At 42.7% G+C, this 14,781-nt stretch overlaps 1 protein-coding gene across 2 annotated transcripts in view; it reads left to right on the top strand.

Annotated features, from left to right (window-relative positions):
* Positions 1-3,971: 3,971 nt before the first annotated feature.
* The window catches only part of NPSR1 (neuropeptide S receptor 1), a gene marked incomplete at both ends in the record, with an annotated part of 190,744 nt that continues 179,934 nt past the window's right edge, over positions 3,972-14,781 (top strand). For both annotated transcript variants that reach the window (XM_080701661.1, XM_080701660.1), the window contains one exon: positions 3,972-4,121. In XM_080701661.1, coding sequence (XP_080557787.1) covers positions 3,972-4,121 — 150 coding nt within the window. The remainder of the gene's footprint in view (positions 4,122-14,781) is intronic.

Below are 14,781 nucleotides of genomic sequence, written 5' to 3'. Positions count from 1 at the left end.
GTGGACAAGCCACCTTCGTGCCTGCATGGGTCCACCCCAGCCTCACCCCAGGTCAGGCTCCAGACTTGCTACTGCTATTTTTCTGCCCCTTCCTTCCTTCCTTCCTTCCTTCCTTCCTTCCTTCCTTCCTTCCTTCCTTTCTTTCTCTCTTGTTTTTGTAACCAGGCAAAGCAATGATCCACCTGGGCCATGTTTCAAAACAAACAAACAAAGAACAACAACAACAAAAACAAAAACACATGCAAGTGCTGGGTACACGTATGCCTCTATCACTCTGAACTTCATTGGAATGTATACTTAAAACTCACTAATAAGAGTATTAAGAAAGAAGAACAAAGCTCAACTAGGAAGCTCTTTCCAGCCCATCTTTTATCCAGGCCCCTGGCCTTTGCCTACTCTATTACCATCCCACCCCTACTCCCACCTATATCAAACGGTGACCTTATAGGCAACTGCACCCCTCCAGGACCTTTGTACAGGTTGTTTTATAAACTTGCATGCTGGGTTTGGTGGCACACTTTTGTAATCCCAGTACTTGAGAGGTCAAGAAAGGAGGATCACAGGTTCGAGGACAGCCTCAGCAAGTAGTGAGATCCTGTTTAAAAAATAAAAATAAAATAGGGTGGGGGGGTGTAGCTCAGAGATAGAATGCCCTGAGTTCAATCTCCAATGCCAAATGAAATAAAATAATCTTGAGTAACATGCATGCAGATAAAGCAGAAACTATGAAAGTAGATAGTTCAGTGCATTTTTACAAGTGGTCTTTAATCAAGGAACAGTATATCACCAACACCTAGCATCATCCATTCTCATTAGTGTGTGTTTTATATTGTTTGAATAAACCAAAATGCGTTTTTCACTTTACAGTTGATGGGGATTTAGGTATTTTTTAGTCGGGGGCCAATGCAAGCAGAGGTGTCATACTTGTTACATGTTTTGGCTACCATATGAACAAATCTTTGTTAGATATGTTGCTAACAGTGAATCTGCCGGGTCATAGAGTGTGCATATGTTCACCTTTAAATAGTACTGCTAGCAGTTTTCCAAAGTGCATATAACAACATACATCCCTACCTTGGAATATTATAGCTCCTCACCCTCCAACAAACTTACAGATACGCAGCATTCCCTGTCTTTATTATTTAAGACATTCCGGTAGCTCTCTTGTAGTTCTAATCTAAGTTCTGTATTTCACCAAAGCTCTTCTCATTTTTTCTGGACTCTCTAGGGAAGAATTCAGGTAAGGAGGTAAAAGCCATGAGCATTAGGGTTGTCCAGAGAAACAGGACTGAGATTTGCAAGCAGAAGAGCTGTGTTTCAGTTCAATTTCAAAGGCCAAAAACTACCAATGTCCTAACTTCAGGCAGGCAGCAGGCAGGCAGGCAGGAGGACGTCCTTTTCCTTAACCAGAGGATCAGCTTTGTGCTCCATTCAAGCATTCAGCTGAGTGACTGAGGGCCATGTGCACTTGGGGGACACCTGATCTACTCAGTTGCCAAGGCAAATGTTAACCTCATTCCAAAACACCCTCAAAGAATGCTGTTTGACCCACTATCTAGCACTCTATGGCCCGGTCAGATTAGCACATACGTTAATCATTATTCCATGTTAGTATACCTCCTGGTCTGCAACTATTTCTTTCAATTACTATATAGTATTTTCATTATGCATACATATACATAATGTCCTTCATATAAATGAAAATGAACACTTTATCAGTTTGCTTAGTATGATATTTGTGAGTTTTGTTTATAGTATTTACTTTTGATTATAGAGCCTTTATTCTCACTGACGTACGCATTTCGTTGTATAACTACACGGACATTTATTCACCCAGTTAATGAACATGTGCTCAGTTTCCACTCTGGGATGCCTCAGTGATTTTGGAACCATCAATATTTGAGTTGTTTCCAACATGTTTCCAAATGATTTTGTAAAGTCGTTTTTTGCATGTCTGTGTGTGTGTTTACATACACGTATGAATATAGAAGGATTTCTCTTGAAAAGCCACAGATCAAGCAAAGGTCTACTTGGGTTTCTGAGTGAACAGAAAAGGATACACCCAGAACGGTCTCTCTCCACTTACTCAATGTCCACGACAATCTGCAGCTTCTCTACAACCCATCCACACTATGCCCTAATTAGCTAGCTCCTGCCCTCTCTCAAAAGTTTCTCATACTTTTTACATAAATATTTTTCCAAATAAACCACACTTGTGGGAAAGTGCACACACTCTAATGGTGTAGCCTGATAAATTTTCTCAAACTGAGCACATGTAAGTAATCCAGATATAGAGGGGAAGTGACCAGCACGCGGAGTGGAATGACACACTAGGGGGTGTGCGATTACTACTCTACTAGAAACTGTCGAATTGCTCACAGGGCAACGCACATCAGAAGTGAAAAGGCGCGTCACTTTCTCCTCAATCTTGCAACACTTTGTGGTAGTCATCTGCTAGTTTTCATTATGCAAATAGTTAAAAGCCCTTAATGCTTTTTCCTACTTGTTAGTGAGTTTGAGCACCTTTCCACATGTACTTGCCAGTAGGAATAATTGCCAGTTGGAATTGTTTTGCTACGGGGTTATTGTTTTATTTTGGTCCCGTTCCTAAGAACCATACCTTGCCCAGTTTTCTGGATGGCTTCCTCCTGCTGACATTAGAGATTTAATGTTTTCCTATGCCTAGCACACCGTCTTCTTTCAGAGTGGGGTGGGAGCAGACTATGCTAAAGCTTTCCTAGGAGATTTTATGGGGTCCTGGTCTTTTATGATGGCACGAAACCTTGTGATTCCTGTATCATACGCCTTAAACCAGCGTCTGGTCTGCTTGGCTCACAGATTATTTTTAAAATAAGTGATCAGGTGTTATATTTGGTTGCAATACAGGCTGCTTAGATCGTATGGATTTACACCTGGCCTAATACCTTATTCATGTTAACTTCATGTCCTGGTAAGTATTTGAGATTTGATGCAAATCAGTCTGTATTACAGTCAATCACTGCTGGCTAGAAATCTCAGAAGACATGGCTTATCAGCTCCATCACCAGCTGTGGGATTGGAGCCAGTATCTTCTAGTGTTAAAGGAAAACCTAAAGTTACCTTCCCTCCTATCTTACAGAGTTGTTTTGTAAGTCATAGGAATAAACCTGAGGATGCTCTGTGTACTTATTATGAAGCAGGGCAGCTATTATCACTCCTGCCCATCTATCCCTCTCCACAATGCCAAGGATCCTGCCATGACCTCTCTTCTACCCTCATCCCGAGTATCGGTCCTAGGCAGAGGCTAAGGTGAACACACCAAAGACGGTGAGTTTTCTGCAAGCACTCCATAGTCGTGTCAATAATGGATGGGGGCTTATTAACAGACCCCCCCCCCATTTTACCGAAAAACACCCATGAAAACGTAGGTAGAACCACGGGTGTGAAATACAAACGTGCTATTTGGCCGTAAGTGCAGGCTGTACAGTAAATGTCTAGGTGAGGATTGCAAGTCGAAAAGCAACCTCGGCCGAAACAAATGTGTAATTATTATTGATTTCAGAAGTACAAGCATGACCTGAATTAATGGACCTGCCGATGAGTCCAGATTCCTGTACTGTGGAAGCTGGAGAAGTAGGGATCCACTGTGTAAGTTAGGAAAAGCAGGGAGGCCCATCTGGGGAGCCACGTGGATGGCTGTCAGGGGCTCCGACCTGCCCTCGGGATGAGGCCCTGGCCCTGAGTGCGACTGTGGGGCGCTGCGGGCTGTGCTGGCTACTGCATCGTAACTGCCGAGGAGAGAGCAGCACGTGGATCCTCCCTGTCGTCAGGCAGAGCTCTTCAGCGAGGTGGGCTCAGCTGAGCTCCAGCCAGAAGCCTTGGGAGGCAGAGGAGGTGCCAAGCTGCAGCTGCTGCCCGGCTCTCAGGAGTGAGCTGGACTCTCTGGCCCGGCTGCAGGTGCTGAGACAACGAGCTTCAACCCCTTCCAAGACATGCCAGCTAACCTCACAGAGGGCAGCTCCGGCTCCAGCCAGACCGCGACAACGATGCTGGATGCTTCCCCGGTGGCCTGCACTGAAACGGTGACCTTCACTGAAGTGGTGCAGGGGGAGGACTGGGGCTCCTTCTACTCCTCCTTTAAGGTAGGTGTCCAGGCTTGCACTCTACATTCTGGCTTTAAATGATGGGACAAGTGGAACTTAAGAGGGCTGTGAAAGTATTGGAGCCAATACTATGAATGGCTATCGTTTATTTTCTTTACCGTAAAGGATTTTAAAAGCCTGACAAGCTTAAGCAAAGAGTTTTTCATAGTGGTAAAGACTTGTATTGTGCTTCTTATGCATACAGATGTGTTTTCTTCTGCTGCTGAAAACTTGTGAATCCTAAGTAATACGAGTGGATGGTTCATTTTACTTTCCTCTTTTCATGAGGTGATAGCACTTTTAGTTAATCCTATAGCTGGGCTTGAAATGTCTGCTTCTAGTAGAAATAGTAAATTGACTAAAAATAGACATTTCCAGTGTATGTCTGCTCACTGTTAGAGCTGAGAGGTTTTCTGCTAGGAACCTCAGAGGTGCGGAAAGCCCACATCCCTGGGGGCAGTGACAGATGTTGTACGATGTGGCAGGGAAGAAGGCAGGGAGGATCACACTGCCTGTGTTGATCCTTCTCACTGAACATCAGTGAGAAAACAGTTTCTCTGACTATAGTTCGTGGTGCCAGTATTGGCAACAAGTTGCCACCTAGAACAAATGAACGACTTTGGTGAGTTTCACGTTCAGGATATCCAAGGATCACTTGGAGAAGATCCTCATTAAGCTAATACCATCCCCTGCTTTGCAAAACAATCTTGTGGACGGGAATAAATCAGGTATCTAGAAAACAGGAGTTTGCTGCTTCTTGTATCTGAGTGCTGGCTCATCCTGTTAGTTCACATGCTGTCCGCCCAAAGGTACATTTAATCACTGCTCTAAATCACGGTTCTCAAACTGATCCTTCATACCAAAAAGGAAAGTACTTCAAAGAAAATTCCAGTTGTTACTTTGTTGGCAGCGGTATTGTTTTAAATCCTCTGGGTATTCTTGAAATGATCTGATGTTTACACGAGGAGGTAGAATTACTATAACATCCATCTCTCCGCCAGAATTCCCTTCTTTGTGAACATGCAGGATAAAACTTTCGGCAGGGAGTCGGCTTTGCATAAAAGAAAGAGAGACCCCGGCTGAGCAGAGTCTGAACAAATCTCGCTTATGCTGGCTTCAGGGGACCCAGTCCCCTGGCGTCCCCTTCTAATGCATGCGCAGGCACGGCCCAGCTGCTCAGCTCGGTGGCACAGTGCAGACAGTGAAATCAGAGTTTGTTGCTACTGATTGTTGACCGAATAATCCTCTTGAGGAAATCAGCATGTGGGCCACCGGTTCTCTCTTGGCGGGTTGCGTGCACCCAAGAAGCACCTGACTTCACCAGTCACATTGTCCCTGCAGCCCTGGATATTTACAGAATGTGACAGCAAACAGAATGAAAAGAGCCGGCCCTCGCAAAGGGGATGATAATCAGCAATGAGGCAGTTGTCCTGAGACTTGGGCAATAATCGCTCTCAACAGAAAGCTCATTGCCATTTTTCAATACAGCACCTAAGGGGATGCTTTGAGCATACAAACAAACAAATCCCTGCCCGCTCCCCAGTAGACTTCCTACTTTCTGTCCCAGCAGCATCGTCTCTGGACACTAAAGAGAATCGCACCATCTTTATTTCATTCCTGCTGATATGTTTGTGGCAAAACAGTGAGGCCACTAGACAGAGAGAGAAGCAGAGAGAGCAGTCCTATCTCGGCAGGAACATTGAATGCTCTGTTTCATATTCCAGAGATACAATCATTGACTCAAAAGCAGATCGCAGAAATCAATGGTGCTGCTTGTGGGAGTCTCACTTAAATTTCTGAGTGTGAACTTTTTCTCTGATCTCTGAACACTAGCAGTTTAGATACACTGTTGATACGGAAGCAGTTCTGACGAGACCCCTGGTTCTCTGTGGCTTCTTTTATCCCCCATGCTTCTAAAGAGCGTCCAAATGTTGCCTCTGTGCTATCTCCTGTGTCCCTTTGATTCCCATCACCTTTACCAAAAGTAACAACACCATACACAGTGGCAGCGACCGTAGAATTAGCCGAAGTGACAAGAGCCAGGTGTTCGTTTCCCTTGCTGTGGACTTCCTTGGTACCAAGAGTTTTGCTGTCTGTCAGAACTCTGCAAAGTATCTTGTCTAATTCTTATAAACCATGGAGGCTCTCTTTCCATTTGACCTGCCTTCTCATTCCTTCTGTCTGTCTGAATGCCACCCGTTCTTTAGGGCTCAGTGTAATTTTCTTCCTCCATAAGTTCTCTGTGACTCAGAGCACAACATAGACCGCAACTCTCTTCTTGCCACTAATGCACCTGCTTCCCATCGCTTTCAGTAAGTGTTGGTGAAGGTATTACAGCCACTGAGTACTATGAGCAAAGAAATGCCTTATATGGGTTTCATTTTCTCTCCAGGTCTCACACCACATGAAGCCTACTCACCACATAAACAAAATGTGGTATTCTTTTTCTATCACCTACCAAATGTTGTCAGAATAGACAACAGAAAGCTTGATTTCTCTGTGATAGAGTGAAGGGTCTCCTCTTGCCTGGTCTCTCCCAGGTATAGTGACTGAGGTCCCTCTTCACAAGCATGTTCATCTCATCCCTACCCCATCTCAAAGCTAATGGGCCCAAGGCTAATTCTGGATTCCAGTAGGTGAGATCCTGAGTCCATTTTGGTGCTATGGCTGGTCTCAGCACCTAGTTTAGGCCCCAGGATGTCCACGGCAGGTAGCCGCGGCATGCAGCCTTACTGGGCCTTACCCAGTCTCAGCTGCCTCGTGCAGTTCACATCCCTAGGTGGTAAGATGGTTTCCTGCCCAGCACTGTAGTTCTTCTCCTCTGACTCTGAAGCTGTCTTGGAAGTAGACACAATATCATTATATGTTTCCGTCCTTGAGTTACAGACCAGGGCCTTTCCCTTCCTCCCATCTCCACCTAAATCCTGGCTTCTGCCCTCACCACCCCGCCCTTCCGTGCCATCTGTGCGTGCTGGATCCTAACAAATCAGAAAAGAGCCAGGATGAGTTCACCTGCTGCCAGGTGCCCGGTCAGGAGACCAGGGGGACGAAGCTGAGAAGAACAGGCAAACAGCAATACACTCACAGACCCGTCCTTTATATAGAATTCTAAACAAAATGGCACACACCCACATCACCATGGGTGTGCATGTACATGTTGCACTTTGTTCATTGCACATGGGTGTTAAACTTTGCGTAGTCATTGTGTACAACTATATGCAATGCGCGTGCACGAGATGTGCGTGCACCTGGGATCATGCGGGATCCACACACACTCTCAACTGTGCAGGGTCGTGAGATTGCTGCCAGCCGTTACACCCTGTGGCTGCCCACACTTTCCCTGACCTCTGCAAGGGAGACTCTGCAAGTGTGAGCAAACCCCCGGTGAGTATGGGTGTTAGGTTCTCCATGGCCCTGTCCATTTCAACTCCTCAGTTCCTGAGCCCCAGCACTAACCATCTCCCAATTGGTTCACACTATGCTTGAACAAGAGCTAAATTTAAGATATTTAAGTATACAGTTCATGTTTTCACTGCATCTGGGTTGACGACCCATTTCTAAAGCTTCCTTCTACCTACTATGCACCCGCATTCCCACCTTCTGTGGCTGAATGTCAAGCTCTCTTTGCCCACCTGCCTGGTTCCCCGGAACCCTCTGCAGCCATCATACCTCTCCAAGGCTCACCGATCTCCCTTCCTCTCTTGGAATCCGAGATAATGTCAACAGTGTCCTTCCTGGAACCCAGGAGCTCTAGGTGCCTCACCTTCTATGGTATTTTCTGCAAGCATAATGAGGGCTCTTGCATTTACAGTGTGAGCTTTTTATCTAGTATAATTGTTTTCACTCAACATGCTCATTTAAGTTTCTACTCTTCCCTGAAAGAATTCCTACTAGCTTTGCAAAGTGAAATGGTTACTAAAGATCTGATTACTAATGATTCCTCGCCGTGTGTGTTAATCACTCAAAACTAGCCTTCCATTTTCCAATCTTCCACCCTGAGTAAGCTTCACCATGCAGTGTCCAACTTTTCTCTGAGCAATGGAGAAGGGCACAAACGGTGCTGTTGGTTTAACAAGGAGAGCATGCAGTTTCCTAGACATTTACAGCAGTGTGTGAAAAAGCAAACCTCCCTGAAACTAGATTTCTATTTTTTTTTTTTTGGTGGTACTGGGGTTCCTGGGTTCCTTCTATCTCTGGGCTACACTCTCAGACCTATTTTTTTAATATTTTTATTTGGAAACAGGGTCCCTTTAGCCAGCACGGCTGGCTTCGAACCTGCACAATCCTCCTGTCTCCGTCTCCCAAGCACGGGATTACAAGCGTGCACCACCACGCCCGGCTAGATTTCTCTTTTTATCACTAATACAGGTAGCAAGAAATGTAATCTTAGTGAATCAGAGCAAAATGAGTTGGTGCAGTTTTTCAGCCTAAAAAGGTTTTTCACATTCTCTGGCCTACAGAAAACCTCTAGCTCAAGGGCAGAGAATTCTCATCTCTGGCTGGACTTGGCAAGGGACCTGAGCAAGTTGGCATCAGATGAAATCAGAAGACATTCTTGGCTTTCAGAAATGACCACTCTCTCTCTGGACCCTTGCCTGGGCCCCTACCTGGCCCATGTCAATGTCAGGGTCACTGCCCATGCTCCATATTCCTTGAGGTCCATAGCCTTTGCATATCTCTCTCTCTTTCTCTCTCTCTCTCTCTCTCTCTCTCTCTCTCTCTCTCTCTCTCTCACACACACACACACACACACACACACACACACACACACACTCACACTCCTGGCTAACTTTCCATATCCTAACTAGAGATTGAAAGTTTGCTCCCAGTCAGCTAGGAGCTGCAGAGAAAAAAGTGGCTTTGGCTCTGGTCCCCACTTTCCCCACATAAACACCTGAGCTGCACATCTCCCATCCCCAGAGCTGGTTCAGTCTGGTCGGCTGTTTTCCTCAGTTCTCTACACAGCAGGCAGACCTTAGTATCCTTCTAATATTGGTGCTCCCCAAACTTAGCACACAGTCTCTCTTCCTTTCTTGTTGTGGTAATCCCTGGAAGAAGACAATGTAATACTTTCTCACCATTGTCCAAGTTCCCCCATATCTCTTCTCACATCTTATGCCACTATTGCGCCACCTGACTCTTCCTGTCCACCCAATCTCCTCTGTCGTGAAGAAACTGAGAACACTGTGTTCCTCTCAACTCACTCTTCCAGGCCCCCTACATTCAGTGCTCAAAAGACACATCCTCTTGCAGTGGAAAAAGCCACTTCCCTTTGATCTATTTATAATATTCTCCACACTATATTTGAAAGGCCAGTCCTGGCTCATTTCTCTTAACTAATGAAGTAAATGAAGGCTGTACCCTGAGGGCAAAGCATAGTGCCCATGCTGCTGGGGGTGGAGAAGGTCTTATCCAGGAAGTAGGAAGAAAGACATCCATCCACACTTCCACATGCCATCAAGCCATCCTTGAAATTATTTCCTATTTACAAAGTGGGCCAAATGTTTTAAACTATGTACTCGAGTGGATAAGACATTTCACTTTGTTTTTCTTTAGCTAAACTTAGCTTCTCTCTGAAGTCCTCATCCCACATGATCATAGGAAGAAATAACTTAGTCATCACCAGGTAAACTCGTATTCTCCAATTTCCTCCATCACCAGTGAGGCTCTGGAGCTAGGGCAGAGGTCCCTGAGCCAGCCTGATGCTCGGCTGGATCAATGATTCCACACTTTGGGGCAGTTCATTGCTTCCTGCACCTTGGCTTCCTTATCTGACAGGTGAATGTATAATTGACTGTCCTTCTGGGCTTGTGAAATGTCATGTGATAAAATGCTTGTAAAGCCTTTAAAAACAGCAAATGTGTGTTGTGTTTAATATTAGCTGTTATATTAAACATAATCCATTTGCTCTTTTCTCAAAACTACTTACTGAGACATGAGGACTGCCACTACTATAGGAAAGAAACTTCTGGAGCTGCTGGGAGGTTTTCAGGACCACTTCAGATTTTCAGGACCTTGGTCTTCAGACAATGATGGCGAATTAAGCCGATCCTTTTCTTTTATTTTCTTTTTAAATTAGGCCACCAAAACCTGTGGAAGAAGATATGGATATTTAGGGAGGATTCCACCTCTTTTCTTATCATCCTGATATTATGCCTTTTATCTGGGGAAGCTTAATGGCCCACTACAAGAAGGGCTATTTGGAAAAATGGGTAATTATGTCCTATCTAGGAAAAGAAAGGATGGGCTTCTACTGTGGTCAAAGATTTTCCAGGCCACTGGATAGCAAAATCAACCGAGGTGATGATGGGGGTATAGGGGATAATCAGTATTCTTATTTTCCCATTTAGGATGGTGGCCTCAAAATAATGGAACCCTTGCTCTTGTTAGCACTTTACAGTTTACAGTGTGATTTTACATTATTATATTTGAACCTCCCCCCAGCTAAAGGAGGAGTTTAAACACCATTCCTTTTTATTAACTAGATATAAAAATACTGTGATAAGTTAAAATTGTAAAGTGTGAATCCCTTAAAAAATAAAATATAACAGAAGAAAAAAAATAAATAGGAATCCCAGCTGATTTTAGTATAGATTGAGCTATGAAAGAATAAGATACCAAACCTTTAATCTTGGTAATAATTTAACTTTAATTAAAATTTTAAATAATTTTATTGGTGCATTGTAATTATGCACCACAGTAAAGTTCAACGTGATGAAAACATGTGCATACAGCGCTTGGTGTGATTCCCTCTGCATCCCGCCCTGCTTAGGCTCCTCCCTCCCAGACACTTCTGTGAAATGATAGTGACATCTCCACATATTGCCATAGAATTTTTCCTTCATCTAGCTCTCCTCTTACTTTTCCTTCCCCTAATGTCCTTCCACTATTCTACAAGTCTTTCTTTATTTTCCTGAAGTCTCATTTGTTTTCTATTATCTCTCTAGCTTCCACATACGAGAGAAAACATACAAGCCTTGACTTCCTGAGACTGGCTGATCTCACTTACTGTCATGTTCTCTGTTGCATCCATTTTCTGAAAAATGACATAATTTTGTTCTTCTTTAAGGCTGAGCAGAATTTAATTGTATGTATATACACCACATTTTTAATCCATTCATCTGTTAGCAAACACGTAGATCAGTCCCATAATTTGGCTATTGTGAACTGCGCTGCTGTAAACATGGATGTGCACGTGTCGCTATCATATTCTGACTTTAATTCTTATAAAAAGATGCCAAGGAGTGGCCTAGCTGGATCATATGGTGGTTCCATTTCTAATCTTCTGAGGAACCTCCATCTGATCTCCGAGCTGGTTGTGCTAATTTACAAACCCAGGTTACTTCCCGAAGACTTTCTCTCTCACACACACATCACAGTTACAATCAGGCCACCTTATAACTATGTCTTCTAGGACTAGGGGAGCATTGCAAGCCTTCTTTTTCTTAATTTTTATTGGTGCATCGCATTCATACATCATAATGGGAGAAAAGCTTGTGTCGACGTACATGCACGTATCACCCAGTCGGCCCCTACCCAGTCCCCACCCCTCTCTCCCATGCTTGGCTTTGGTGGTTGACTTCAATATGTTTTAGTGCTTCATGTGCTTTAGCGAGTTTCTTTCTTCCCTCCTCCCATTCCCTCAGTCAGGTTGTCTTATTTGCTGATCTGTAGAATTTCCTTTTTCATCTAGAGTTCCTTCTCTGACTCATTTCTCTTTACCTTTCACATATTAGGGAAAGCATTTGATTTCTTATTTTTTGTGACTGACTAATCTCATCTAGCATAATGTCCTCCAGTTTCATCCATTTTCCTGTAAATGATGTAATTGTATTTTTTATGGCTGAGTAAAATTTCATTGTGTACATATCCCACAGTTTTGTATTCTATTTATCTGTTAGTGGGCATCTTGTCTGGTTCCATAGCTTGACTATGGTAAATTGTGCAGTTATGAACATCGATATACATGCATTAGTTTGGTAGTTTTGTTTACTTTCTTTTGGCTAGATACCCAGAAGTAGTATTGGTGGATAAAATTGTAAATTTGTTCCCATTCTTCTGAGGATTCTCCATACTCTTTTCCAAAGCGGTTGCACTAATTTGCAATCCCACCAACAATGTTTTAGAGTTCCCACTTCTCCACATCCTCACCAGCATCTGTTGTTGTTTGTGTTTTGAATGGTTGCCATACTAGTTGGAGTTAGGTGAAATCTCAGGGTAGTTTTGATTTGCATCTCTCTGATTGCCAATGATGTTGAGCATTTTTTTCATGCATTTATTGGCCATTTGAATTTCTTCTTTCATGAAGCGTCTATTTAGTTCGCGTGCCCATTTTGTTATTGGATGATTTGTTTTTCTAGTGTTGAGTTTCTTGAGTTTTCAGTATATTCTAGATATTAGTCCTCTATTGGAGGTGTAGGTGGCAAAAAATCTTCTTCCATTCTGTTGGCTCTCAATTGAGGTTCTTGGCAGTTTCCTTTGCTGAACAGAAGCTCTTCAGTTTCATGCAGTCTCACGTATTGATTCGCCTTTTAGTTTCTTGTGCCTTTGGGGGCTTGTTGAGAAAGTGTTTATCTGTGCCTGTGTTGGACCTATGCCCTCTTCAAGGAGCATCAAGTTCTCTTATCTAAGTTCCATCTTGAATTGACTCTTGTGCTGAGTGAGAAAAAGGGATTATTTTCCAATTTTCTTCATATGGTTAACCAGTTTTGCCAACACCATTTGTTGAACAGGCTATTTTGTTTCAGTGTATGTTTTTGGCCCCTTTGTCAAAACTCAATTGGCTGTAAGTGTGTGGACTTGTTTTGGGGTTTTCTATTCTGCTCCATTGGTCTATGTGCTGTTTTTATTACAATGCCTCTGTAGTATAGTTCAAAGACAGGTATTGTGATTTTTCCTGCATGTTTTTTATTGCTGAGAACTACTTTGGCTATTCTGGGCTTTTTGTTATTCCAAATAAATTTAAAGACTGATTTTTGTATGTCTGTGAGGAATGATCTTGGTAGTTTAATGGGCATTGCATTGAATCTATAGATAACTTTTGGAAGGATGGCCATTTTAATGATATTAATTTTGCCTATCCATGAATATAGAGGATATTTCCATCTTCTAAGATCTTTTCCAATTGCTTTTTTAAAAGTTTTATAATTTTCTTTGTAGAGATCTTTACCTCCTTGGTTAAGTTTAGTCCTAAGTATTTTTTTGTGTGTTTGGGAAATCCTGAGTGGAAGTGTTTTCTGAATTTCTTTTCCAGTGGATTTATGGTGGTATACAGAAAGGCTTCTGATTTTTTTTTTGGGGGGGGAGGATGGAACCTGAGGGCATTCGACCTCTGAGCTACACCCTCTGCCCTATTTTTTTATTCTTTATTATGAAACTGGGTCTCACTAAGTTGCAAAGGGCCTCACAAAGTAGCTGAGGCTGTCCGCGAATCATGATCTTCCAATCTCAGCCTCCCAAATGCTGGTATTACAAGCGTGTGCCACCCTGCCCAGCTAAGGCTTCTGATTTTTAAGACTGATTTTTTTTTTAAATGAGCCATCACATTTTTTTTAACAGCAGAAAAGATATCTACACTTGCCCCTTCAGGAGTCGAGAAATCTCTTTTCATTATAACAAACTGATTTTTGCATTAAAAAGTCTCATTATTTGAGATAATGACTGCTGGGCTCCTTAGTTATTCTTTTGGTTCCCAAATCATTAAAAGTCTAACATTTAAAGAGCAAGGCGGACTGCTACAGTGGCTCGCAAATGCATCCAGACACCTTGCAGAATTTATCGATCAGTTCTATAAGCCTTTTGGTTCATTTCTTGGGTTTTCTAAATACAGCATCATGTCATCTGCAAATAGTGAAAGTTTGAGTTCTTCTTTCCCTCTTTATACTCCTTTGATTTCCTTTTCTTGCCTTATTGCTCTAGCTAGAGTCTCAAGTACTATATTGAAGAGAAGTGGTGATAATGGACATCCCTGTCTTGTTCCTGTTTTTAGGGGGAATTCTCAAAGTTTTTCCCCATTTAATATGATGTTGGCTATGGGATTATTGTAGATTGCCTTTATGATGTTGAGATATGTTCCTTCTATTCCAGATTCTCTGCAGCGCTTTTAGCATAAATGGATGTTGGATTTTATCAAATGCTTTTTCAGCATCCATTGAAATGATCATGTGACATTTCTCTTTGGATCTGTTTATATGATGAATTACATGGATTGATTTTCATATATTGAACCAGCCTTGCATCCCTGGGATGAACTACACCTGATCATGGTGTATGATTTTCTTGATGTGGGTTTGAATGCGTGTTGCTAGTGTTTTGTTTAGCAGTTTTGCACTGAGATTCATCAAAGGTATAGGGCTGTAGTTTTCCTTCCTTGAACTGTCTTTATTTGGTTTTGGTATTAATGTAATGTTGGCTTCATAGAATGTATTTGGGAGAGTCTCGTTTTTTTTCTATTTCATGAAATAGATTAAGAATTATTGGGATTAGTTCTTCTATAAAAGTTTTACAAAATTCACTTGGGAAGCCATCTGGTCCTGGGCTTTTCTTTGATGATAAGCTCTTCTTTGTGGTTTCAATCTCTTTTATTGCTACAGGTTGGCTTAAATTTTCTATATCTTCTTGATTCAGTTTAGGAAGGTTGTATTTATCTAGAAAGTTGTCA

This window comes from Muscardinus avellanarius (assembly GCF_963383645.1).
Source record: "Muscardinus avellanarius genome assembly, chromosome: 9".
In the NCBI taxonomy this organism is placed as follows: Eukaryota; Metazoa; Chordata; class Mammalia; order Rodentia; family Gliridae; genus Muscardinus; species Muscardinus avellanarius.
This window is presented reverse-complemented; position numbering and strand designations above follow the sequence as displayed.